General features: G+C 45.6%; 1 protein-coding gene across 5 annotated transcripts in view; it reads right to left on the bottom strand.

Annotated features, from left to right (window-relative positions):
- Eif2ak4 (eukaryotic translation initiation factor 2 alpha kinase 4) overlaps window positions 1–24,888 on the bottom strand; it is a 91,404-nt gene that overhangs the window by 50,705 nt on the left and 15,811 nt on the right. For all 5 annotated transcript variants that reach the window (XR_012909692.1, XR_012909693.1, XM_075961769.1 and 2 more), the window contains 7 exons: window positions 23,497–23,599; window positions 22,736–22,888; window positions 20,399–20,479; window positions 17,580–17,728; window positions 10,616–10,731; window positions 6,996–7,153; window positions 4,300–4,835 (listed from right to left, as the gene is read on the bottom strand). Coding sequence is in view for 3 of the 5 variants with exons in the window: in XM_075961769.1 (XP_075817884.1) it covers window positions 4,300–4,835; window positions 6,996–7,153; window positions 10,616–10,731; window positions 17,580–17,728; window positions 20,399–20,479; window positions 22,736–22,888; window positions 23,497–23,599 (1,296 nt within the window). In the remaining 2 variants the exon portion in view is untranslated. The remainder of the gene's footprint in view (window positions 1–4,299; window positions 4,836–6,995; window positions 7,154–10,615; window positions 10,732–17,579; window positions 17,729–20,398; window positions 20,480–22,735; window positions 22,889–23,496; window positions 23,600–24,888) is intronic.

Raw genomic sequence — 24,888 nt, 5'->3', positions numbered from 1 at the left:
AGTACACATTAGCATATTCATGTTACTGATGGAGCAAAGTGTGAATTTAGATGAGTAAGCACCATTTCAGGGTTTGCATGTCCCACAGCTGACTGGATGTAAGTAGAAAATGAAAAAAAGAAACGAAACAGGAAAAATGAATTGCATTGTTGACGACAGCAGCATGGACGACCTGGACGCACTCAGCCCACAGAAGCCAGCTTCGGACCTCCACTTCCATTAGCCTGGCCACCTGCCCTGCTGAACTAAGCCTGCTGGGGACCAGGCATAAGGTAAGTTTTCCTAAGAGAGCAACCAGACGCTGGTGACCCTGGAACACACTGAGCAACACTGTTGAGAAGCCCACGCTTCACCGCACACCTTCAGTAGTCGTTCCTTGAGCCTCCTGACTTAGCACTTGATGGTCTAATGTTCTAACAAGTAATTTTTGCTTTGCTCTGGATGAATCAAAACAAGCCAGACTAGGAATTCTCAAAGTGGGGTCCCTGAACCACATTTGATTCTGTTTAAAGACATATTTAAGATAATCAGCTGTCACTGTGAGTTCCAGCGTTGGAACCTACACATACGAAGCAAGAACAGCAGCCATCATAAAGGATAACTTAGGTTTTATGTCACAGCATGAAGAGGTGAAACACTACTTTATACCTGGAAAGGGCAAGAGAATATCATTTGTATAAATTCCTGTGAATATTAAAATATTATTCAAAAGTTATATAGTATTTTATTTTATTTTTGAGATAGGCTCTCACTGTGTAACTCACCAAGACCTGGAACTCACTCTGTAGACCAGGCTGGCCTAGAACTCAGAGATCTGCCTGCCTCTGCCTCTGGAGCGCTGAGATTAAAGGTGCACACCACCATGCTTGGCCTGATTTTATTTTCAGATTTATTTTTATTTTATGTTTATGGTTTTTTTTTTGCCTACATGTAAACATGTGCACCATGTGAGAAGTTAAGAGGGTGCGGGATCCCCAGGAATTAGAGTATGGATAGTTGTGAGCCACCATGTGAGCCCTAGAGACCAAACTCAAGTCCTCTGTAAGAGCAACAAGTGCTCTTATCTGCTGAGCCACCTCTCTAGCCCCTTACTGCACAGCTGAGACGGGTTACTCTGTATTCCAGATTGGCCTTGAATTTGCAATCCTCCTTTCTTATTCTTCCAAGTAAGGTCGTAGGCATGTACCACCTACACCTGACAAACCAACCAAACCAAAAGCTAGTCTTGTAGGGCGTGGTGGTACACACCTCTAATTCCAGCACTGGGAGGCAGAGCAGGAGGATCTCTGAGTTCAAGGCCAGCCTGCTCTACAGAGCAAGTTATAGGCCAGCTAGAGCTATAAAGTGAGGCCCTGTCTCAAACAAACCCAAAAAACTAAAATCGAAACCAAAGTTCTTGCCTCTGATTTTTCCTTCCTCTTAATCTCCATGTGCATTGCTATAGACCCTTTCCCATCTACTTCTATACACAATGCACAACAACCCAGCCATGACGTTATCAAGAACACTGAGATTCTTAGACAACATTATCTTGTACATATCAGTTTTTAACTTGCCTTTTGCAAGTGGCCTTTTCAGCCACATGTCTTAAAATTTATGTTAGTAAAGAGCCTTTCAGACTCCAAAGTCAGCTTGGACCTGCTGGAATGAATTTATATATTCTCCTAGTTCTGTTGGGGTTATTTCCATTTACACGGTCACTGTACTTCTACACACACCGAGCTCAGTTCTAAAGTGCACTGTCTACTCCAAGTCTACCGCGACATTAACGGGACTCACACAATAGATCAGAAAAGGTATAAAGCTTGCTGAGAGCGAACCACACTTTTCAGGGGCTCTTACTTGAAAAGATTACGCTCTTGGAATCGATCATTTTGGCAGTAGAGCAACCACAAGGAGGAGAGGCAATGCTAGCTCCAGCTTTGAAACTGGAAGGGGTGGCAGGCCTGGAGCCTTCCTCGGCTCACACTGCTGAGGGTACCGACTCAGCAGGGGCCAGTGGCAGCATCTGACAGGTGCCAACTCACTTAACCCAGAAACAGCCAGGGAACTACACACATTCACCTACTGTTGGGATTGTCCCCAGTCACACACACACACACACACACACACACACACACACACACACACACCCCTCCCGTGCTGTCTTAGATTTCTGAAGAGCACAATCAAGTCTCAACTGTGACGTTAATGTGACTGATGTGACAACGGATATGGATCAGAACAAGTTTAAAGCCCATGAGAATGACTTGTAGTTTCAGATATGGAACTAGTTTCAGAACCAGGAACTTGCTAGTGGGACCCAGTCCACCATCTGACTCCAGGACCTGAGCTCTCATCCACCACCTCACAGCTGACTTCCTAAGGTGTCGATGGAGTATGGTAGGGACCACAGATGGGATTCACTGCGTTTTTGTGAATTATTTACTTCTCTTGCTAACTGGGGTGGAGAGCAAAGCTAATGACCCAACACCCCACTGTTATCCACCCCAAGCAAGGAGTCCACCAGAGCCTTCCCAGAGACAGGAGCACACACAGTAGCCCAGGTGACGGTTATGGTAACAGAACAAATCTCAGATCTCCACATCTGAAGTGACGAAGGGGAGCTGATTCTGTAAGGGGTGACCAGAAGAGTTTCAATCCTCCCACCCCACTGCTTGCTACGGAGGTGAAAACACCATCTGTGTAAACCCCGTGTCGTTTGTGAGTCCATTAGTGTCACCCTTGACTGAGACACTCCCGACCAGCGGACAGGAGCAGAGGGCTCATGGGGACAGGGGAAAGACAGGAAGAAGATTCTCACTGGAACTCGTCACCCCGTCATTGCAGCTACCCTCACTGTGGACTGCACTGAAATCAGTGTTTTAAAGTTCTACTTCATTCCAAAGAAATGAGATTGCTTTAAAAATCTAAAAAGTTTATACACTTTAAGGAGAGAATGTTGCATACAGAATCAAAGTTAGCCCCTTTCCTCAAATGAATTATCTATTGTGGCTATTTTTGCAACACATTAACAGCCTTGCTTAAATGCTACGTGTTGCTTAACAACAGGACAGAGCTTGAGAACATGCCATCAGGTGCTGCATAAATGAATGCAGCTCCCGTGTCACATCCAGTCTGACGTGGCCGCCATCACCTGTGCAGCTCCTCCACTGACAGACACTCTGACGTGTGATATAAGATGCTCAAAGTCAGGGGCAGTGAGCAGCGAGCTGGGGGGACAAGAGATCACTGTGGGTCAGGCCAGCTGGAGCTGGGCAGGGGGGAAGGAGAGGGCACGAGAAAAGAATGCAGAGATGAAGAGGACAGAAGTGAATGACTAGGAAACAAAGGCGAGAAGCCAGACAGTGTGAGGACAGGAGACGCAGCCGGACAGCTTCCACAGGAGGCTGGACCGGGGCACTGCAGAAGTCCAATTGAAGAGTATATTTCTTCCATTTATTAGAAACTGAGAAAGTAGCATTGGCTTAGACTGAGAATACTCAGGGTTAAGGTAGAAAACCCTGAGGGGAATGACCTGGACGAATCCTTTAGGTCAAGGAAAGCCTCTTTACTAAGGATTCTCTCCAGCTAGACAATCCTGGCTTTGGGCCAGGGAGATGGCAGTGGGAGGAAGTGCCTGGACCACAAGCCTGACTACTTGACAGCCTGAATCTGATTCCCAGAGCCCACTGTGGAAGGGGAGAACAGACTCCAGAAAGTTGTTCCCTGACCTCGATACACGTACCGTCAGTGGGTTCTTGCACTCATAGACACGACAAAAGAACACACATACAGACATATGCACACAGATACACCCTACACAAACACCTCCCCCCCCATTTTTAAAGCTGGCTTTGCAATGATTATGTACCTGTGAAGCACAAGTACGGAAAATCCTTTGCTGAAACAGGTGGTCATCTGATCCTCTGACCTGGCTGAGTGAGAGAGTCACTGGAGAGAAATAGTCAGGAAGAAAGGGGCAGAACCACACTTCTCAGTGGTTTGGTCTCTTAGGATTGAGCAGCAAAGTGGATGAAGAAGTTCTAGCACATGGAACACCCAGGACATTCTCTCACTACTGTGGGAGAGACAGGAATGGGGAAGAAAGTCTAGACTGTTCCAGGCAGTCTTCCAAAAGTAGTTTGTGAATCAATTACTGAACTCAAGTGGGTTTAGGAGAATGTGGGAGACCGTGATGAGGGAACAGAACACAAGAGCCTGGGAAAGACTTCACCCTGGCTCCCCTCCTCAGGTCTCAGCTTCCCCACTCCTTAAATGCACAGGAGGAAAAGCAGCTCAACAACCAACGATACTCACTTCTTCAGGAAATCTTGGAAGTCAGCTGGTAAGTCACTGGGGATGGTCACGGGGTATTCCCCACACTCTTGTCCTTGGCTAAGAGATAGCAGCAGAAGGCCAAGCCGCCACACATCCCCTTTCTTTCCTGGCTTATAGGGCAGGGCACTGTCACTAAATCGAACTCGAGTTTGCTCAAATACGTCCTCCTTGCAAATGTCTGCCAGACGCTTAGAGATGCTGTAGTCCGTTATCTTTACAGTGCCCTCAGCATCTACCAAGACACTGGATGCACTCAGAACCTTGTGCACCACGGAGTTGCTGTGCAGGTAATCCAGGCCTGCCAGGAGCTGAGCTGCGTACTTGCGCAGCTGGTGCACAGGAATTGGGCCCGAGTGGCTCAGGTGTGCAGCAAGAGAGATCCCACTGATGTGCTCCGCCAAAATGTCTACCACGATGGAGTCCTCCTGCTCTCTGGAGTTCATTGCAAAGTAGCGTACGATATTTGGATGGCTCAGTTTCACCAGGGAGCTGAATTCTGTCTCTGCTCCTTGAATCTGAGAAGAGTATTAGGCAAAAGACATTAACCAGTGTTTCACTTCAAAAGTAAGGAGTGAGAGGCCGGGCGGTGGTGGCGCACGCCTTTAATCCCAGCACTCGGGAGGCAGAGGCAGGCGGATCTCTGTGAGTTCGAGACCAGCCTGGTCTACAAGAGCTAGTTCCAGGACAGGCTCCAAAACCACAGAGAAACCCTGACTTGAAAAAACAAAACAAAAAACAAAACAAAAGTAAGGAGTGAGATAGAAAATATACTTTCAAAGACCACAGAAGAAAATGTCAAATGCCATGACCTGACTCTTCCCCTCAATTGGTGAGTCAACCTGACAGTAAATAAAAATGTCAGAAATTTTAGCTAGTTATTGCCTCAGTGTCAAAACTGAGTTTCCAAATCCATAAAAACTGGGTGACATGGCAGAAAAAAAAAAGAAAGAAAAGAAACATCATTATATCTAAAATAGCATTTTCTGATTATACACTAAGGGTTATTGTAAAAAATTAAGACTCTGGGGGGTGGAGGTGTAGCTCAGTGGTAGAGCATCTATCCAGCAGGCAGATGACGTTAAATTTAATTTCTAGAACTGTAAAAAGGAAATTTAAATAAACATATAAAACACTGTAGTGGTTTGAAAGAAAATGGCCCTCAAAGGGAATGGCACTTTTATGAGGTATGACTTTGCTGAAGGAAGTGTGTCACTGTGTGCCTGGTGCGGGCTTTGAGGTCTCTCTTCTCAAGCTTCACTCAGTGTGACAGTCAGTCGACTTCCTGTTGTCCATAAGTCAAGATGTAGGATTCTCGGCTATTTTTCCAATACCTGCCTGCCTGTATGTTACCATGTTCCTTGCCATGATGGGCAGAACCTCTGAACTGTAAGTGAGCCACCACAATTAAATGTTTCCTTTATAGGAGTTGCTGTGGTCATGGTGTTTCTTCACAGCAACAGTAACCCTAACTAAGACAGAAGTTGGTACCAGGACTTGGGTATTGCTGTGATAGGCCTGACCATATTTTTCCTTGGAGGAATTTGAACTTTGGTAGTTTAGGTTATGAAAGCATTGATTGCTTAATGGGCCATACTAGTAGGAGAATAGAAGACAGTGGTGCTAAGAGTTATTTGAACTGTCTGGAACTCACTCAAGAGATTTCAGAGGAAAATTTTAGTATGCTGTCTAGAGATTGTTCTTGTGATATTTTGGTGAAGGAGTGGCTGCATTTTGCCCTAGTCTGAAGAGTCTGTCTGAAGCTAAAGTAAAGAGTTTTAGATTATTATTATTATTATTTTTTTTGGTTTTCGAGACAGGGTTTCTCTGTAGCTTTGGAGCCTGTCCTGGAACTAGCTCTTGTGGACCAGGCTGGCCTTGAACTCACAGAAATCTGCCTGCCTCTGCCTCCCAAGTGCTGGGATTAAAGGCGTGCACTACCACCACCAAGTTTTAGATTAATTCTGTTGGCAGAAGAAATCTCAAAACAGTCTAATATAGTCTCTGTCATGCGGATATTAGTGGTGACTCTAATGAAGATAAATAATGAAAGGAGCAAGCTGAGCAAGGGAAAATATTTGAGGAGAAAAGGAGCAACAGAAAGTGGAATGAACCTAAGTCTTTGTTCAAGGAGATAAATAGATTAAGAAATGGAATAAAGGGAGAGGAAAAAATACTCAAACTTATTTATATGCTCATCATCCAAAAATAACTACTGACTTTGGAGTACTTCAGAATTCTCTTGCTTTGGTTGTTTTCTAACCTCTTCAATAAGCAAAGACAACATACAATATTAAATGCTCCCCTGAGTTCATCATATATACTCATGCAAAATTCTTTTCTCATTCCCTGTATTGCACAAAAACAAAAGGAAACCCTGGATCCTAGAAATTCAGTTTTAAAACAACATGTTAAAAGAGCAGAGAAAATATAAGTGATTGCAAATTGCACAGTCATGAAGCAGTAATTAACCCCAGCCAGACCAAAGTGATGGGGGCTGAGACAGGCGGATGCACGGCTGTGATAGGCTACAGAAGCCAGAGCAGGGCTGAGATCTGGTGAAGATGTGGGTCTCTCATGGTCCTCACACTCTGTGGACCATCTATGGGAGCCAATGGAACACAGGCGTTTTGCTTCATCATTCACAGTTTGGCCAGCCATCACGCAGGGTTACCTACTTGCTTTTTGCACTTCTCGACCTTCTCTCTTTCTTGACTGGTGAGGAACGGGCCCATCTTTTTCTGCCACTGAAGAACCCACTCGTACAACAAGACAAAGCTGCCTGTGGCTGTCTCCAAAGCGTTGTACACCACCTTCCCCAGTTGCTCATCGCTGCCTGCAGAAACATAGGAAAGGTCATCACATCCACTTCCATTTTCTGTAAATGTGTGTGTGCATATGCATGCATGTACGTGTAGTGTACTTTAACTCCAACAATGGGTACCACATGCTAGTTATTATTTATTACAATACATGTCTGTTTGTAACCAATTTTTAATAATTACCAATATAACCCAAGCCTTCAAATACTCATAGAAAGTTCGGAATCAATGATGGGCTCTTAGGATAGGGACAGATAAAGAGACTAGCATCTTATTGGACCTACAGTCCTGTTTCCCTAAGCAGCTCCCCTTGCTGGCCATGCCTGCTCTCTCCTTCACACTTCAACTTCCTCAAGGTCATTCCACTAATAGATTAGTGTGCACAGTGGAAACAGCTTTAGTCTAATCTGGAATCATAATCAGTGGCACAAACCCCGATGATGCTCAGCAAAGCCAAACTGCCCAGTGCTCTGGAGGGTAAGAGCCAGAATGACAGCTGAGGCTAGGAAGTGGTGCACCTAGTTAGCTACTGGCACACAGCTTCTTCTTGGGGACCGGAACTGCCGTAGCATCAAATACTGTTGTACAAAATCTCCGTTGCCATTAAAGAGTATAACAGAAGGAGAAGAAAACATAATTTTTGTTTTACTCTTATTTTCCTTTCCTCTGTTCTTCTTTATTCTTTTTCTTCTGATGTTACCTCAGCATAGCACATGTAGCACCCAGGCCAGACAGTCCTTGGTTGTAGGGGATACTTTGTGTCCACTTGTCAACAAATAAAGATGCCAGTAGCCTACCGCAATATCAAAAATCAAACCGACTGGGGTAGCTCAGTGGTAGAGCATCTCCTGAGCATGTGCTAGGCGTGAGAGTCAATCCCCAGAATAGTCCTTTGAGCATCACAAAGTGACCCCAGGCTCCTAACTCCTCTAGCTGAGAACCGCCAATAACAGAGTGATCTATCCCTGTGTGTGCGTGTATATGCTGTGTGTGTGTGTGTGTGTGTGTGTGTGTGTGAGAGAGAGAGAGAGAGAGAGAGAGAGAGAGAGAGAGAGAGAGAGAGAGAGAGAGAGAGAGGGAGAGAGGATATGAGAATGTGTATGCATGGCTGGTCCTCATGCTGTTATTGAGGAAGGGTCTCTCACTGGCCTGAAACTTACCCGTGACTGGCTGGCCAGTGAGCCCCAAGAATCTGCCTGCAAGCGCACACCGTCATGCTTAGCTTTCTTTTATTATTTGAAATGTGGGTTCTGGGGTTGAAGTCAGGTGTTCTTGCAAGCTCTTTATGGACCAGCTATCTCCTCAGCCTAACCCTTTCCTTTTAGTACAAAAAGACTACTTTTCATAATGTTACTTCACTTTCTGAAAGAAGAAAAATCATTTAAAGGCCACTGGTAATTATGTTTTCCATTTGAAAAACCAGAAGCAGAAAGAACCGGCATCTAGAAGACAGTTTTAGCAAAAGTACTTTGGAGAATTATGGCTGAATTAGCTCACCTAGACTCTGCATCTGACATGGCAGTTTTTACTTCAGGGAAATGCTGGCAATTCAGAGATTTTAATTACAACAATCTAATTATTTTTTCGTCATAGTGACTCCTAAAAGTCTTAGCCTATGAGGGAAAAACCCAGATGTTTGGAAACTTGTCAACTAAAGGAAGCAACTTTAGGAATGTACTGAGCGGCTCACTGGAGACCGCGACACTAAGAATTTATGGGATGGAGGACGACATGATTGACATGAGTCTCAGTAATGCACTGTCTAATATGGATTCATACACAAATCATTTATTTATTGGATGTGTATGCACACACACTTACGTGTGTGTACGGGGACAACTTCTGGGAGACTCTTCTTTCCTTTTACCATGCGGCTCCACCTACCAACCTCAGTTGCCAGCTAAGTGCCCATCCACTAAGCAACTTCACGGGCACTGCAGGAACAGCTAGACATTCCATAACTGCTAGGGATTTTACATTATAATTTTATTTAGTTACCCTCCTATCACCTCTCTCTCGGTGGAGACAAACCAAGGACTCTTGTTAGACAGACAAGACCAAGCTGATGGAGAGGTGTTGGCAGGACACTGACTGAAGCTGTCACAGGCCAGGGACTACCGCGAGCAGACAGTTGTCAGCGCCCCTCCCACAGCCCCTCCCACAGCCCCTCCCACAGCCCTAAGCCATTTTCTACTCTCTCTAGCTCTGACAACTTTAACTGAAAAACAAACACTAATCGGTTGCTTTTCAAAATAAAAATATTAATTAGTTGATGGTTAAAAAAACTTCAAACAAAACTAGGGACTACTGACAAAGCCAGACCGACTGTGAGAAAACAGTTTACCCTTGATAGTTAAAATGTGTCTCCTCCTGAAATCACCGAAGGGGACACTAATAAGCGCCAGTGAGACTAAGAGCCCAAGGACGTGGCCTTCCTCATTTCCCAGGTTATTTAAGGCAGGGAATTTCACGCTGCTGGTTCACGGTCGTGAAGTTTCTGAGTCAAGGACAGTCTCAAGTCCCAGGCCAACCACCTCCTCCATGGTCTTGACCCTGCCTAGTGGCTGTTTTGAGTACATCAGCCTTGTGTCTGCAGAGTCCTATCTGTCTAGGTAGCTATCACAGTAGCCAGCTTGAGTGGCCACGGACTCTTCAGGGATTGGTTTCACCCCCTCCATCGTTAGCTGTTCTCTGGCTTATCCATACCACCTTAAAACGGAGAAAAAGATGCCGCAAGCAAGCAAGCTTGATTCTTGGTATACTGTCCATTAATTCTGGCAAGGATATTTATAGGATTGAAAATGAAAGTTAATTGTTAAATTCAGCACATGAAAGCAAGCCCTAGCAGCTTGTCTATATGGCTAAGAAAGTCAGTATAGAAAACTGGATTAAAAAGAAAATTAAAATCCTGACTTGTAGAGAAAGGTTCATTTCAAGTAGCCACCAGAGGCAATTGCTAAATAAGATGTAGAGAAAATAAGATTTTTTTTTTCTGCCCAGACACAATGTGCCACGTAGGAAAATGCCACGCAGACAGACAGTAGCTTAAGATGAGGGGACCTGGGGGCCAGGGATCTGACTCAGTGGTAGAGCACTGGCTCAGCATGCACGAGAATCTTGGTTCAATCCCCAGCACCACAGAGGGAGAAAACAGTGATCTGGTTATAAAGATCACAAAAATCGGGGCTCATTTTGTTCACACATTTTATCAGTACCAGATGAACATGATACAACATTTAGGACTATCTGCCCACTATATATTTCCAAGAGCATGGTTTTATTTTCACGTCACATTAGAGGAGCTGAGGAGCTTCTCATCCCAGGCATGAGAAACAGGAGACGGATTATAGCTTCTGCTAGGGAGGGGTTCCTCCTTGGGCTATGCTGGATTAGATGCCAGTCTCCGGTCTGTTCTGTCACATCAGGATTAACTTTTGCCACTAAACAAACTTAATGAACTCGGCTTGTTTACTCACCAACACACTTCCCTTTATGCACCATGAGCTGATCAGGGCTACCCACACTGAAATACAGGATTTCACATGAGCCCGGGGAGGCTTCGCCACTACAGACAGAATACTGACGTTCTCGCCTTAAAAATAAATTTGGACAGTGTTTTTTTTTTTCTTGAACTTACAATTCACATAGGAAACTCTTGCCCCCCCCCCCCCCATTCCTCCTAATTATTAGGCCATTCAGTGCAGTCTCTGTCTCCCGGGGATGGAGTGGAAGGCTCCAATGGGGAAACCATCTACTGCCCACCTCCCGCTGTTCCCTTTCTGTTCCCTTTCACACAGGAATGGCATAAACTCCATGCAAGGTGAAGTTAAAATTCAGATCTTGACCCAGCAAGATGGCTCATGGGTAAAGATGCTTATCTCAGAAGCCTGTGGGCCTGAGTTTGATCCTAAAAATAGGAAGGAGAAAACCAACTCTACAAAGTTGACCGCCACACAAACACACAGCACACACACCCAAACACATCATACACGAAAAAGTAATAACATCAGCTAAGTTCTTGTGCCCCAATCACCTGGGGCTGGTGATTACCGTGCTGACAGCAGAGACATGGAACATTTCATCATCGCAAGACGTTCAACTGGCTGTACAGTTTACATTCGTCCCTCAAACATGCCCAGTGTTTTATTCCCAGGCACGGCTGCATTTGGAGAATACTCAGAGCAGGCCTCGGAGTCCTCACAGTTCCAGTCTGGCCTTCCTTTCTTCTCTTACTGTCTTTGACAGACACTCCCTGTCATTTCCCTCCATGACTGTCCCCAAATGCTACCTCTCTGTTTCTTTTTCCTGCTATCCCTCCCCTCCCTTCCTCTCCTTCCTCTACCATGGATGGGGAGCAGCACAAGCTGGGAACCTAGAATGCAACAGTAATTAACAAGTTGGGGGACAGGGCTCCAGAGAAGGAGTGAAGGAGAACCACTTTGATGATGTCTGCAGCAGATCTCCAAAGATGTCTCTTATGCTAAACATAACCCATGGCATTTACTTTTGCTGAAAACAAGGAGCACATAGGGAAATCCATGATCCCAAGGGTTCCACCCATAAAGAAAGCTGGCGCTGACAGCAGGCAACACTGAGGACAGACTGCAGACAGCGCCTCAGTTCCATTCCCTATTGTCCTGTCTGGGGTCTTGGTCTAGCGAGTCCTTCCCCAGAATTTTCAATCTATTCCTCTCAATCCCACACTGTCCTCTCAAGCTGCACTCTTCACACCTGTCTCGGCTTTTCATATACAAACGGCTGCCCCTGCTGTCTCCATTCCAGCCTCCCTATCATCCACTCCTCACATCGACATTGTCTGCCTCCGCTATCAGATTAGGTTTCATTTTCCTGTGGTTCTTTGACCTTGGTTGGTGGCATCGTCACCTACTGGGCTTCAAAGTCCTACATCCTCCTCACCTCTTCACTAGCTCCCTGTCCTGTTTGGACAGCTCCAATTTTTCTCCAGATACAAACACTGCTCAGTCATAACCCAGTGTCTCTGCTTCCAGACTTATGCCCTTCTTCCACCTCTTCCCATAAAGGGTCTCTTATATCACACTGTCCTACATGTTCTAAATGCTGGGGCATGATGGATACACTGTCCTACATGTTCTAAATGCTGGGGCATGATGGATACACTGTACTACATGTTCTAAATGCTGGGGCATGATGGATACACTGTACTATATGTTCTAAATGCTGGGGCATGATGGATACACTGTCCTACATGTTCTAAATGCTGAGGCATGATGGATACACTGTCCTACATGTTCTAAAGGCTGGGGCATGATGGATACACTGTACTACATGTTCTAAATGTTGGGGCATAATTGATACTCTTTATGCTTCTTCTTATGCAAAGGAGAGCGCACTAAGGTTTGCAGAGAAAAGGACAAAGTTCCAAAATTATATGCTAGACTACAGGAGGAGTCTAAAAGCCTTCGGTTTGAGCTCTGCCCACGCCAGAGACGGTGCTACACAGTCCCTTTAGTCCAGGCCATGCCACTGTCCTTCATCTGACAGGTCTGGAGGGCTGTAGAATCCTCAGCACCATACTTGAGTCACAGAACATGGAGATAGTAAGCTGGCACTGACCTGTAAGCTTCACTCCTACGGGCTAACTTTAAATGTACTAGTAGGAGCTGTGCACACTACACGAGGGTGAAGTAATCACTGGTCTTGCCCACTGTGAACTTGTGAGCTAGAATAAGGTCAGCCCTGACAAGATAGGCCTACTGGTGTAACAGTGGCATGAACATTATTGAAGTAACTAACTACTTTGACTAGATTTATGTACACTTCACAAGATGAAACCTATACCTGGTACCATTGTTGGGCCAAGAACCCGTGGTTAGACAGGTCCTAGGCCCTGGAAGAGAACTTACTACTATGATTTAGCTAAATGGACATTGCATCAAATCAATTCCTACTGGTGTCTCTATACCTAGATTAGTGCATTTCTCAACCCTCATCAGAGAGGCTTCTATTTGCAATAGATGGTGATTATCACAGAGGCCCACAACTGGCCAAATTAGAGACTATGGAGTGCTCAGCCCTAAATGGACATCTATTATCACATTCTCCTCTTCCTAAGGCTCAGTGACCATTGCAGAAGAGAAGGTGGAAAGACTTTAAAAGTCAGAGTGACTGAATGTATACAAGAAAACAGTATTCTCTGGATACAACAAGGCAGCTGGACAAATAAACTCACAGTGATTGTGACAGCATGCACAAACCCCATGCACACTCAAGTCAGACTAAATGCCAGCATGGAAAGGGATGGTGACATGCTGTTCCACCCCTAGCTGAGATACTACTGGCAACTGTTGGCTGCTGGGAGAGGGAGGTCAGTTTTCTTTAAGAGTTTAACCTTGGTACGTAGGCCATGCTCCAGTGGAGCAGTACAGAGCCAAGAATATATAAGCAGCACAAACTGGACTTGATGTATATTAAAAAAAAGGACATAAAGTTGGGTGGGGGAGGAAATGGAGGTTGAATTTGGAAGGGGGTGGGGGGCTGATAAAACACAGTGTGTAATGATCTGTTGTGTCCCTTTAAGAGACAAGCCATGCCTAATCCTCCCCTGCAGTCCAAGGCAAGCTGATCTTCAGCTTCCAGTCTGAGTCCTTCCCTTTTTTGTCTCTCTCTAAGAGAGGTAGCTGCTGCTGTGGCTTCCCGCCCCCACCATTTCTGTCTCTGTGTCTGCCTCTCTCTCTGCTCTTCTCCCCCTTCCCCCCCATAACCCATTAAATAAATATCTAACCTCACTCTGCACGATGTGCCTATTCATGTCTCTGTCTCTCACCCGCCACATGGCTCCCTGCCTAGGACAAGCCTTCAGAGACTTGAAGTGTGGTCTCGTGGTACGCCCATCTGCCTATCTCTCCTCATGGAACTAGCTGCCCCATTGAGGTCTCTCACCCACCATGTGGCTCCCTGCCTGGGACTCACTGCCCCGCATGGCCCACTGCAGCCACTTGGGAAACTGCACCATCCCTGCCTGGAACTGGCTGCTCTTGGAACCACTGCCTGCTGCCACTTCGGGGACCTGTGGCGTGGTCTCATGGCCTGCTGCCCACTGCCACTTTAGGGACTTGCAGCGTGGTCTCATGACCTGCTGCCTGCTGCTACTTCAGGGACATGTGGTATGGTCTTGGGACCCACTGCCCACTGCAACCACTTGGGGACCTGTAGCATTTTACTTTTACCATAACACTGTGAAATTCTCAAAAGAAAAAAAATTGACTACCACATTTACAACTGTCAACAATGTTAGGGCTGGGATGTAGCTTAATGGTGGAATACTTGCCTAGTATGGTTTCATGCCCAGCACTGCAACAAATAAGTGAACACATGAATAAATAAACACATACATAAAAAAAAGTGTTAAGAGGATAATTAGGGCTAAAGGAAAAATGGAGATGATTTTAAAAGTCAAAGTGTCAATAATATAGTAAGTGTGGCATGTGCCAGCCAGGAGAAGCTGACATTGAGAACAATGACAGAGACTAGACAGTACATCACCAATGAACAGAATTTAAAATAAGGAAGAAACAGGAAAAAGCCAAGGAGCAATGCTTACTGTTTACTTGGGATGCATGAAAAACTGGGCTAGAAGAACCCAGGAGCCACTCTGCTCTCAAGACAGCAGACAGCACCTCCATGAGGCCAGAGGTCTCTGCAGACAGTGACCTAGGTCTAGAGTCTGTTCTGATTACAGGTGGCTCGAAGTTTGGGGAAACACACTTAGGTCAGTAGCTTTGCTAAGGAGCTGAGGCAGCACTGAGCCTAAGAAGAAGGTGGTTTTAAACAAAAATAGCCAAATACTAACAATTGGGTCTCACAAAGCTTAATACAATTCAACTTTAGGGGCTAAATAAGGAATGTAAGTTCTTAATAATTGAAAAAAAATGAGGGCCAGTAAGATGTCTTAGTGAGTAAAGGCATTTGCCACCATGACTGACAACTTGAGTTCAATCTGCGAATCTACAAAGTAGAAAGAGGTTGTCCTTTGACCTCATGTGTAGGCACACACACAAAGCAAGAACCAGTGAGATGTCTCACAAGCCTGATGACCTGAGTTCAATCTCTAGAACCCAGTCAGGTGGAAGGAAAGTTCACTCCAGAAGTCTAAAAACATTTTTTTTTAATGTTTAAAATGAAAAACTAAAAGTGAAAAAAAATTAAATAGGGTTCAAGGGGCATGAAACTAAGTGGTTGCAGAACTGCTTTGGCGGGGGTTTAGGTCCCAAAGAGGATGTGTGGAGTTGGAGGGGGAAGAGGAGGAGGAGATGGACAAGATCTGAGGGTGGAAAGGGACAGCTGCCAGCAGTTTAATTGAAAATAAGAATACACTTTTATAGGCTATAGTTGCACATAGGATTAAACTGAAAAAGGGGCCTGTGAACTGAAGAGTGGCTTGAGAACAGGGGTTGAGGACTGACCTTGACAACAGGCACCAGTAAAGGAGGGCCAGAAGTTCCTCTTGCTGGAGATGAAGACTTCAGCAAGCTGGAACTTTCCTCAAGCCCCTGAGGGAAGGGAGACCTTTATCCAAATGTCTGACCTTGGTCTTTCTCTTTTTCCCTCACAACAGTACCAGTCTGATTTCTCTATATTTATTAACTGAACTCTTGCCTTCAATGGCCTCAGGCTCTGGATCTGAATTGTAGGCATTTCATCCTTGGGGTCAGTTGTGTACAGTAAACCTCCAACTTCCCTGTTCTTGGTGTGATTAGGAGGACACACTAGGATTCCTGTGTCTGAGGTGGTAGGGATTTTTTTTCCAAAGAATTATTTTGTTTAGAGAGGCTACCACTGTAACCATCTGTCCTGTCTCTTTAAGACACAAGCCCCGCCCACTCCCTCTCCCACCCATTGAGGCAAGCAGATCTTCCTTCAGCTTCCAGACTGAGTGCCTTCCTCTCCTGAGGCAGCTTCTGCTTCTCTTCCTTCTCCCCACTTCTCCTCTTCTCCCCTTGTGTTTCTTTCTCTCTGCCTCTCTCTGGGAAAGGCATTAATATTGAGAATTATTAAAAATGAACATAAAAAGGTGCTGGAGAAGTGTGGTCTGCAGTGCTGAAAGGCTGGAACTCTGTCAAGCAGCAATGGCACCATGCAGTTCATGCCAAGTGGCAATGTGTCAAGTACCAGTGTCAGCATTGCACTGCTGTCCAAGACCTGCCACCAACAAGGTCAAGAATGTTCCTGTTACAGTTTGGAACTGGAATGCACTAGAAGACCCACGTGCTAAGAGTGTCCTCATGCTACAAGGCATTAGTAGTGTCTCTCAGGCAGGGCCGAGTGATTGGGAGGCGAGCAGGTTTGCTGTGTGATGTGCTGACTCACTGAGACCTAAATGAAATGGGGCATGGGACTGGTGAAGGACAGAACTGACTTCCACATGTGCCCCATGGCACACACACACAACACAAGCACAGCCCTACATACATTCACAATAATGATAAATAAAACTTTAATCAAAAGTGAGCTGAAGAACCTATAATAACCTCTCCACTCATGGCTTCTGCATTCAAATTCCTTTCTGGCTTTCAGGGGGCTGCAGCACATGGTCATAGAAGATCTTTAAGTAGGAAAGGACATGGAGAAAGTAGTATTCTTTCTGTGATCTCTAGTGACAGAGAATCCAGGAGGCCACCACATAGTATGGGGCTCCCTCCTTTTGGAATGGGTGTTCTATACTGTGCCCACTTTGGAAAATCCTACACATCTTTGTCTGTGTTTGTATCTAATTACAGCTGGTCACATAGCTCAGTTGATGAAGTACTTGTCCAACATGCACAAGGCCCCGGGCTCAACCCCCAAGATCCAGTAACCAGGCTTGCTCTAATCCCAGCATTTAAAGACAGAGGTACTAGGACTGAAGTTCAAGGTCATCCTTGGCTACACAGCAAGTTTGAGTGAGGTTAGCCTGTCTCCCCCCCATCCACCACCACAAAAAAATTACACAGCATGAAATATGGAATTTGAGTGGATAGTGATGATTCAGACAGATAAAAATCTTTAAAGTCAAATAAAATAGTTCTGAAGGTGAGATTGTGAAGTGTACAGGCTGTTCTAAGGGGTGCAGGTTGTGTAACTGGCTCCATTGGGTACTCAGAGTCAAGCAGGAGGTTGAAGCAAGAGGCTCACAAACTTGAGGTCAACCTGGGCTAACAGTAAGATTTGCTTCAAAATAAAATGAAAGAGGGTTGGGGGTAAGGTTTAGTGGTAGAGCACTTAGCCACAAAAACAAATACATGAAGTTACTTAGAAAGTGTTAAATAAGAACTTGGTTTCATGTAGCTAGCTAACAGATTGCGATAAAGTGCTAACCACCGTATTAATATTTCTATTTGAATACTGTGGCCATGCTCACTAAAGGTCATTGTTCTCCTTCCACATCTTTCAGCCCTCACAGGGGAAGTTGGAGGGACTTACCTAGATCTCCCTGAGGAGTTTGCCCGAGGTTTACCATTTCCTACAAAGTTGGGAGAGCCTCCGTGGAGAACAGCAGTTGCTCTGTGTCCAGCTGGGTCCCTCTTAGAGGCATGATCTTGGTTTGGCAAACTAGTAATTTCCAAACGTTCCTAGAAAAGGGAGAGGAAGTTCCGCATTAGCTGTCAGTGCAAGCCGATGACAAGCACGGCATGGAGTCACCCGCTAGTCCAGAAGAAACATTTCATTTGATGGGGATGTTTCAGTTTTATTTCTGTTGCTGTGCTAAGAAGTGCCTGAGAGGAAAAGGGTTTATTCACCTCACAATCCTGGGTCTTGTTTTACCACAGTGGAGGAGTCACTGTGGCAGGACCCATCTAGTCAGGAGCTGAGAGGAATGGATGTAAGCATGCCTCATATTCAGCTAGCTCCCTTTACTCTTATACTGAGGAACCTGCCTGATTCTATTTTAAAGGCAGAAGCTATTATGCTGTACTGTGAGAGTTGAGTTGCTGTTTCCTGGAATCTGACCTTCCCCAACCCATGACCTTGATTTGTTTTTGAGAGTACTCTGACCCTCCCTGACCCTCCCTGACCCTCTCTGACCCTCTCTGACCGTCCCTGACCCTCCTAACCACAGGGTGGGTGACCACATGCTGTTCTTTTTTCTAAAGTTTCTTTGTATTTATTTCATTTTTGCCCCATTGCCTCCTTTCTGTGAAACTACCAGTGATTTTACTCCTTAAAAAAGGTTCAAGGGACCCTCCCTCATCTGCTCGAAGAGCAATCAGGGTTCCCTGACCTGTAGGAAGCCGAGGACCGCCCACCTCTATCCAGGTCTCCTAAGGTAAGCATCCAAACTGCCTAGGCTCCTGACTTGATCGGGGGAGGGGGAGGGAAATGGGAGGCGGTTGAGGGGAGGAGGCAGAAATCCTTAATAAATAAATAAAAAAAAAAAGACAAAAAAAAAAAAAGGTTCAAGGGGTGGATCTGGAGCTGCTCTCTTTATCCTGACTTAGGAGGCAGTCTCTGGCCAGCTCTTGGGTGCACCCCGATAAAAATAAATCAAGCTTGCCTCAAATTTGGCTCAAATTGTGGTAGTGGTCTTATTCTCGCCATTGGGACTAACAACACAGACCCGAGCCCCAAACCAGGGAAATATCTTGGACAATCCAGACAACCTCCCACAGGCCCAACCTAATATAAACAATGGTGACGTTCTTTCCTGTGGTTCCGGATTGTCAAACTGACAATTACAGCTAACTATCAGTTTACAGTGTAACAGAGTCAACTTTAAAAAGGTCACGTGCACCAGGGAGGCTGTAAAAGCAAGGGCAAGGACCTGGATGTGGTGGTTTATGGCACCAGGGAGGCAGAAACAGGAGACTCCTGGAGGCTGACTGGCCAGCCAGTCTAGACAAACTAAGTTCAGTAAGAGACCTTGTCTCAAAAAATAAGGTGAAGAAGACCAGAGAGATGGCTTAGAGGTTAAGAGCACTGGCTACCCTTCCACAGAACCCAGGTTAGATTCTCAGCACCCACAGGGCAACACACAACTGTCCGTAACTGGTCGTCTTCATATGTGCTCTGTGTGTGTGTGTGTGTGTGTGTGTGTGTGTGTATCCAATAGAGTGCACCACCCCAAGCTGACTCTGGATCACGAAGGGAAGTCCAGGTCACAGTTTTAAGAGAATAAGACTTTTATATGTGAAACAGCTCAGACTCTGCATGGAAAGTTTGGGAGACAGAGCTAGAGGAGAGGATAAGAGATGGGAGGGTCAGAAAAAAGAATGGCTGCTGGGGGGCAGCCCAGAGGATTCAAGGTGGGGGGGGGTGAGGGCAACAGAAAACCACATCTGGCTGCGACATTACCCAGGGGTGGCCACACTACAGCCCTTTGTTCTTTTTTTTCTTTTTTGCTTTTTCGAGACAGGGTTTCTCTGTGGCTTTGGAGCCTGTCCTGGAACTAGCTCTGTAGACCAGGCTGGTCTCAAACTCACAGAGATCCACCTGCCTCTGCCTCCCGAGTGCTGGGATTAAAGGCGTGTGCCACCATCGCCCGGCTTTTTTCTTTTTCTTTTTTTTTTAGCCCTTTGTTCTTTTAACATAGAAAAGACAGTCACAGAAGAGTGTTCTCTCTAAAGTCACAGCAGGCAGTGGAAAAATAAAAGCTTAAATAAGGTCCCTGCTGCATGGGACCATTCTAGCAAAATATCTGAAGGACAGTGAGAAGGGCCCCCCCCATCACGTCAGCTGCTTGTCCTTTTTAAATTTGCTGCTGAAATAATTTTTTCTATCACCAAATTAAGCTTCGGGCAGGTGTGTAAGGTTCCCATTCGTTCTTTATAAGAACAAACTGTTTTGTTTGTTTGTTTAGAAAAAATTCTATTCCAGGCTAATTAACAAAATCCCAATTTCCTCTCTTTGGACTCATTTGATAAATTACTGTAATTATGTAAACCAAGGTTATTTACAGACAACATACAACACTGAATTTTGTCACCTATGTGGGAAATCTAAAAAAAACACAATAAGCAGGGCACAGTGCTTAGGAACAAGCTCTCAGAGAAGGGTGGCCGGGCAGAAGAACTGCACTCAGTGAGTACAGGGCTAGCCTACGAAATATTATGAATTCCAAGTCAGCCTAGGATACATAGTAAGACGCTGCCCCAAGCCCCTCTATCACAAATAAGAAAACAAAACAAACAACCCAAGCATAATCAATGAGAAAGCCTTTGTGTTTTAAATTTTAGCACGAGAGAGAAAAGTGTCTTCATTGGAAATACAGACATTTTACAGGAGGGGCCCAGAACGGACAGCACCTGCTTAGCCATCTCCTTCCTTTTCTTCTCCTCTTTGATCTCCTCTTTCCTTCTCTGGATTTCGTGGAGGATTTCCCGTTGCTGTAATAAATCAGACCGGGTCAGTCGCCAATCTCTGAAATGTACCCAACAAATCAACTCAGGAATCACAGAGCTTTTGAATTTCCATGACCCACAGTCCTTGTTTCCTGAGATCCACACAGTGAGCGTGGGGGAGCCACATCTCGTCTGTGCTGCCAGCAGTCCTGGGAAGCAGGCTTCCCTGCGGAGGTCGTAAGTCTGTATTCTTTTCCACTTCTCTAGCCTTGCCTTCTGCCTGTGTATAGGGACCGGATACGGGGCTGCTCTTTGCCATGAGCCTGGACAGGCATGGTGGAAGTTGGACATCCTCAGAGCCTGGGTCTGGGGTGGTGAAGGCCCAGGCATTATGTCTATCCCCTATGGCCTTAATCTGCCTTCTCCATCATCCCTTTAAGTATTAAAACTAGTATTTTGAGCATCATCAATTTTTCTTAGTTCTCACAACTCTAAAAGTACATCAAAACTATGAAGGAAATCATTAGAGATATTAATAGCAATAATAGAAAATGTGGGAACATAACCTATACTTATAGGTAGCTGCGGTGGTACACTAAGACACTGTTAAACATCCACTGACTTGTAACGATGAGCAAATATGCACTCTAAATGGTGACTAGACACACTTTAGTGGAAGCTGAGCAATTGTGGATGAAATCCATCTCAACAGACTATGAGGGATGGAGAAGCTCTGTCAAATGTTAGAGCCTTCTGTAGAGGCAACAGAGAGTCTTAACATAGCATAGGATAGAGAAAATGAGGCAGAAACAAGAACCAGGCACAAGCACCTAGAGGCAGAACAGGACACCTTGGGGAGAGGAAGGGTGCCAGAGAATGGAGAAAGCTTTGGAGGGACGAGAGAGAGTAGCAGGGGTGGTAAATATGACCAAAGTGTGTTATGTACATGCATAAAAATATTGCAGTGAGACATATGGCAAGTTAAAGTGGGAGGAAATTCAAGTCTCACAAGTACCGTAGTAAAGCTATACTACAGCAAAAAAACCAGACTTTCTTACCAAGAGATAAAAATAAACCTGGGTCTAGATAGAAAGTCTAGTATGCAGAAGATAGCAGTTCTTCCTAAATGAATATGCAGATTTCCTCTAATTTCAATCAAAATCTCAGGGGGGTGGGGGGAACGTATGTGTTTTGCTGAATCTGAAGAAACAATTCCATAGTTCACTGTGAAACCAGGTATGCGGCCCGTGACCGTGATAGCCATACTGTTCCACAGTGAGACCCGGCAGGTGACCGTGATAGCCACACTGCTCCACAGTGAGACCCGGCAGGTGACCGTGACACCACACTGCTCCACAGTGAGACCCGGCACGTGACCGTGATACCACACTGCTCCACAGTGAGACCCGGCAGGTGACGTGATACCACACTGCTCCACAGTGAGACAGACCCTGCCTCAGGAAAAAGAAAAGAGGTAAGAGAGGGAGAAGAGAGGAAACTGGAGAATGAGAAGTCAGGAAAATGGTTGAAAAATTATGGAAGATGAAGGGTCAGGGAAGGGTAGGTTGGCCTGTCAAATATTAAAAGCATTCAGAAAACTTCAGAGTGAAATACAAAACTTGAGAGTATATGAAGACTCAAGAAAAAAACAGATGAACTTAATTTACCAATAGACTCTAGCATAGGCCAGCAATGAAAACACACTCCAAAGGACTCCTACAGATAACGTAATGAGAAATTGCTGTTTACTCTGTTAGGGAAATGCCTCTTTCTATAACCTGCACCCACTTAAGTTCTCACTAAGTTGATCAATTGGCTAAACAGAAGACAATTTAAATTAAAATCAAGAAGGAAATCGAGAGAATAAACCATCTTCAACTTAAAGGATTTTCAGAGGCAGGAAAGGGTTCTTCTCAGGACAGACTCAAGGAAGAGTAGGGATGTCAGTTCAGTTCCTGGCTCTTCTACTCACTGGGCCTTAGGTACATCTCTCAGTCAAGGGAAAACAGCCTCCAGATCCAGGGGACTCCTGGACAGCTTGGCAGATACAGGACACACAACGACCCCTTCCTCTTTGTCCCCGCTCTTCCTTAAAAGCCCAGAGAGGGGCTCTAAGGGCAGGATGGCTAGGGAGGGAAATGTTTCTCAGTGAACTTGTAGGGATTTCTCCCCCACGAATGCACATCTCTTCAATCAGATGCTGAGCAAAGCTCACAGACACATTCATAGGCAGAGACGGAGTAGATACATGGACGCCTGCAGGCCTCCAGGCTTGGGCCAGCACCAACAGCCACTTCTTACCTCCTGTTCCTCCTTCTGCCTGGCCTCTAGCAACCTCTGCTGCTTCTCCTGAGCCTGCCTCTCCAGCATTTCTTCATGGAAAGACTTTGGAGGGGGCTTGTTATGCTCACTGAGAAAGGACTGCACGTGGTGTGCCAGTTCAAATATCATCACCTACACATGTAAACAGAAAACAACCACAGCTGGTTAGATGATGGCCGGGGCGGGGCCTGGAGAGGGGCTGCCACCCGGCAACACCATGAGCAGGCAACCAGACTGCACCTGCCGTGCCAGCATTCCCTCTGGGACGTGTTTGGATTAGGTGTGTGGCACAATCACAGCAGGAAACGCTTTGAAAGGGCTCACCGAGCCTGTAATCAAGGTGAATTGCTTGAGAAATAAAAAAGCTTCTCTCCTTGTGTGTGTATGGGGGGCTTAGACCTACCCAAATTTACTGTCATTTCCCTAACATCTAAACATGTGTATAAATAAAGCTGAAAAGTGTCTAAGCCTGCAGGACAGGAATGGCTGTTCTCCCAAGCAGAAAGCCTGGCGACACGTTGGCTGGGCAGAGCGCTATGAGCGCCAACCCTGCCACTTGTTCAGGTGGCACAGTGATCCGAGGCCCGAAAGCAATGAACCAGCAGGAGGCTGATCAACACGGCCGGGCGGTGGTTACAATCCTGTACTTAGAGCTCTAAATGTTACCCTGGGGCAGACTGGGTAGAGGATGCATGGGTCTTTCTGTATCATTTCCATAGCTCCACGTTAGCAAGCCTTACCTCCCCACATTGCTTTTTGGCCAGTTCTTCCAGGTGCGATTTTAACAAATTAACACTTTCATTTGACAGACCTTTAGCATTCTTTAACTCTATTTCAGGAACTCTGGAAAACAAACAACACAGAAAGGAGTTACTGGAGAAGGAAGTCTGCGGGTTCCCACCAAGCCTAAGCACCTAAGGACTCCACGCACAGTACCTCAGGACCTGCCATGTACCCTGTAATCTCAAAGGCCTTCAACTATAGCCCAACAACTCCAGCTGACACAGTGCTATACTATATGGAGAAGGGGACAGTCCCAGCCAGGCAAATCCCCACCTTTCCACAACTAGGCTTGACTCCCAACTCAGATGGTATCAGTTTAATGAATTCATTACAATTACAGCCTCTGATGCTCTATATAAAAATATCTTTCCTGCTCCTTGTCTGGCTGATGACTTGACAAGGGGCTCCTCCGTATGGTAATTCTTGGCCTTGATTAGACCCTGTCAGTCTAGTGCTCTGCGCATCCTCGGGCTCCAGCAAGAAGCACAAGCATGCCGGTGAGTGCAGCCTTCATGGTCCATCTAGGATCTCACGATGGGCTGTCCCTCACTCTACTTATAAACAAGGAAGGGATGCTGCTGAGTGTGTGTGTGTCTCGAACACCAGTCAGGTGTATCACACAAACCCAGGCTATTCCAACAAGGCTTGATTTGCTCACTGTTTCGTTCCTCAGAGCTCATCTGAGAAAATACTTTAAACTCAAGGAAATCACACAGTCAGCCTCAGGGTTTCCTTCAGTCCTAACCAGAAAATGTCCATTAATAGCTCTCTGGGATTAAACAGAATTTACGTAGTTTTCTCAATGAGAAAATGAGTCACCACTTCCTGTCAGGCATTTCTAAGCGGCTCTTGGCATTTTACCTTGGTGAAGCCTTCTTAAGCACTATTCCCCTGCCTGTGCTTTCTCTCTGCACTTCATTCCCACTCTGTGGGACAGGACGCTGCGGCCATTATCTGCCTGGACAGACGAAATCTGGGAGAGCTGGCTTATATTTATGAAAGCTGAGGGGCTGGAGAGATGGCTCAGTGGTTAAGAGCACTGACTGCTCTTCCAAAGGTCCTGAGTTCAATTCCCAGCAACCACATGGTGGCTCATAACCATCTGTAATGAGATCTGATGCCCTCTTCTGGCCTACAGGCAGGATACTGTATAAATAAATAAATCTTTAAAAAAAAAAAAAAAAGAAAGCTGAGTAATGCCGAACTGTACTGAGTCCACACCGCCCACCACACCCAGGGTCCCTCTCATGGAGGCACCAAGGACTACCATGCATAAACCTGTTTTCCTATGTCACAGTATTTAAAAAGGGCCAGACTGGTCCCCAGAATTAAGCCCCACAGAATGGTTT

Source organism: Microtus pennsylvanicus, chromosome 2 (assembly GCF_037038515.1).
Source record: "Microtus pennsylvanicus isolate mMicPen1 chromosome 2, mMicPen1.hap1, whole genome shotgun sequence".
NCBI lineage: Eukaryota > Metazoa > Chordata > Mammalia > Rodentia > Cricetidae > Microtus > Microtus pennsylvanicus.
This window is presented reverse-complemented; position numbering and strand designations above follow the sequence as displayed.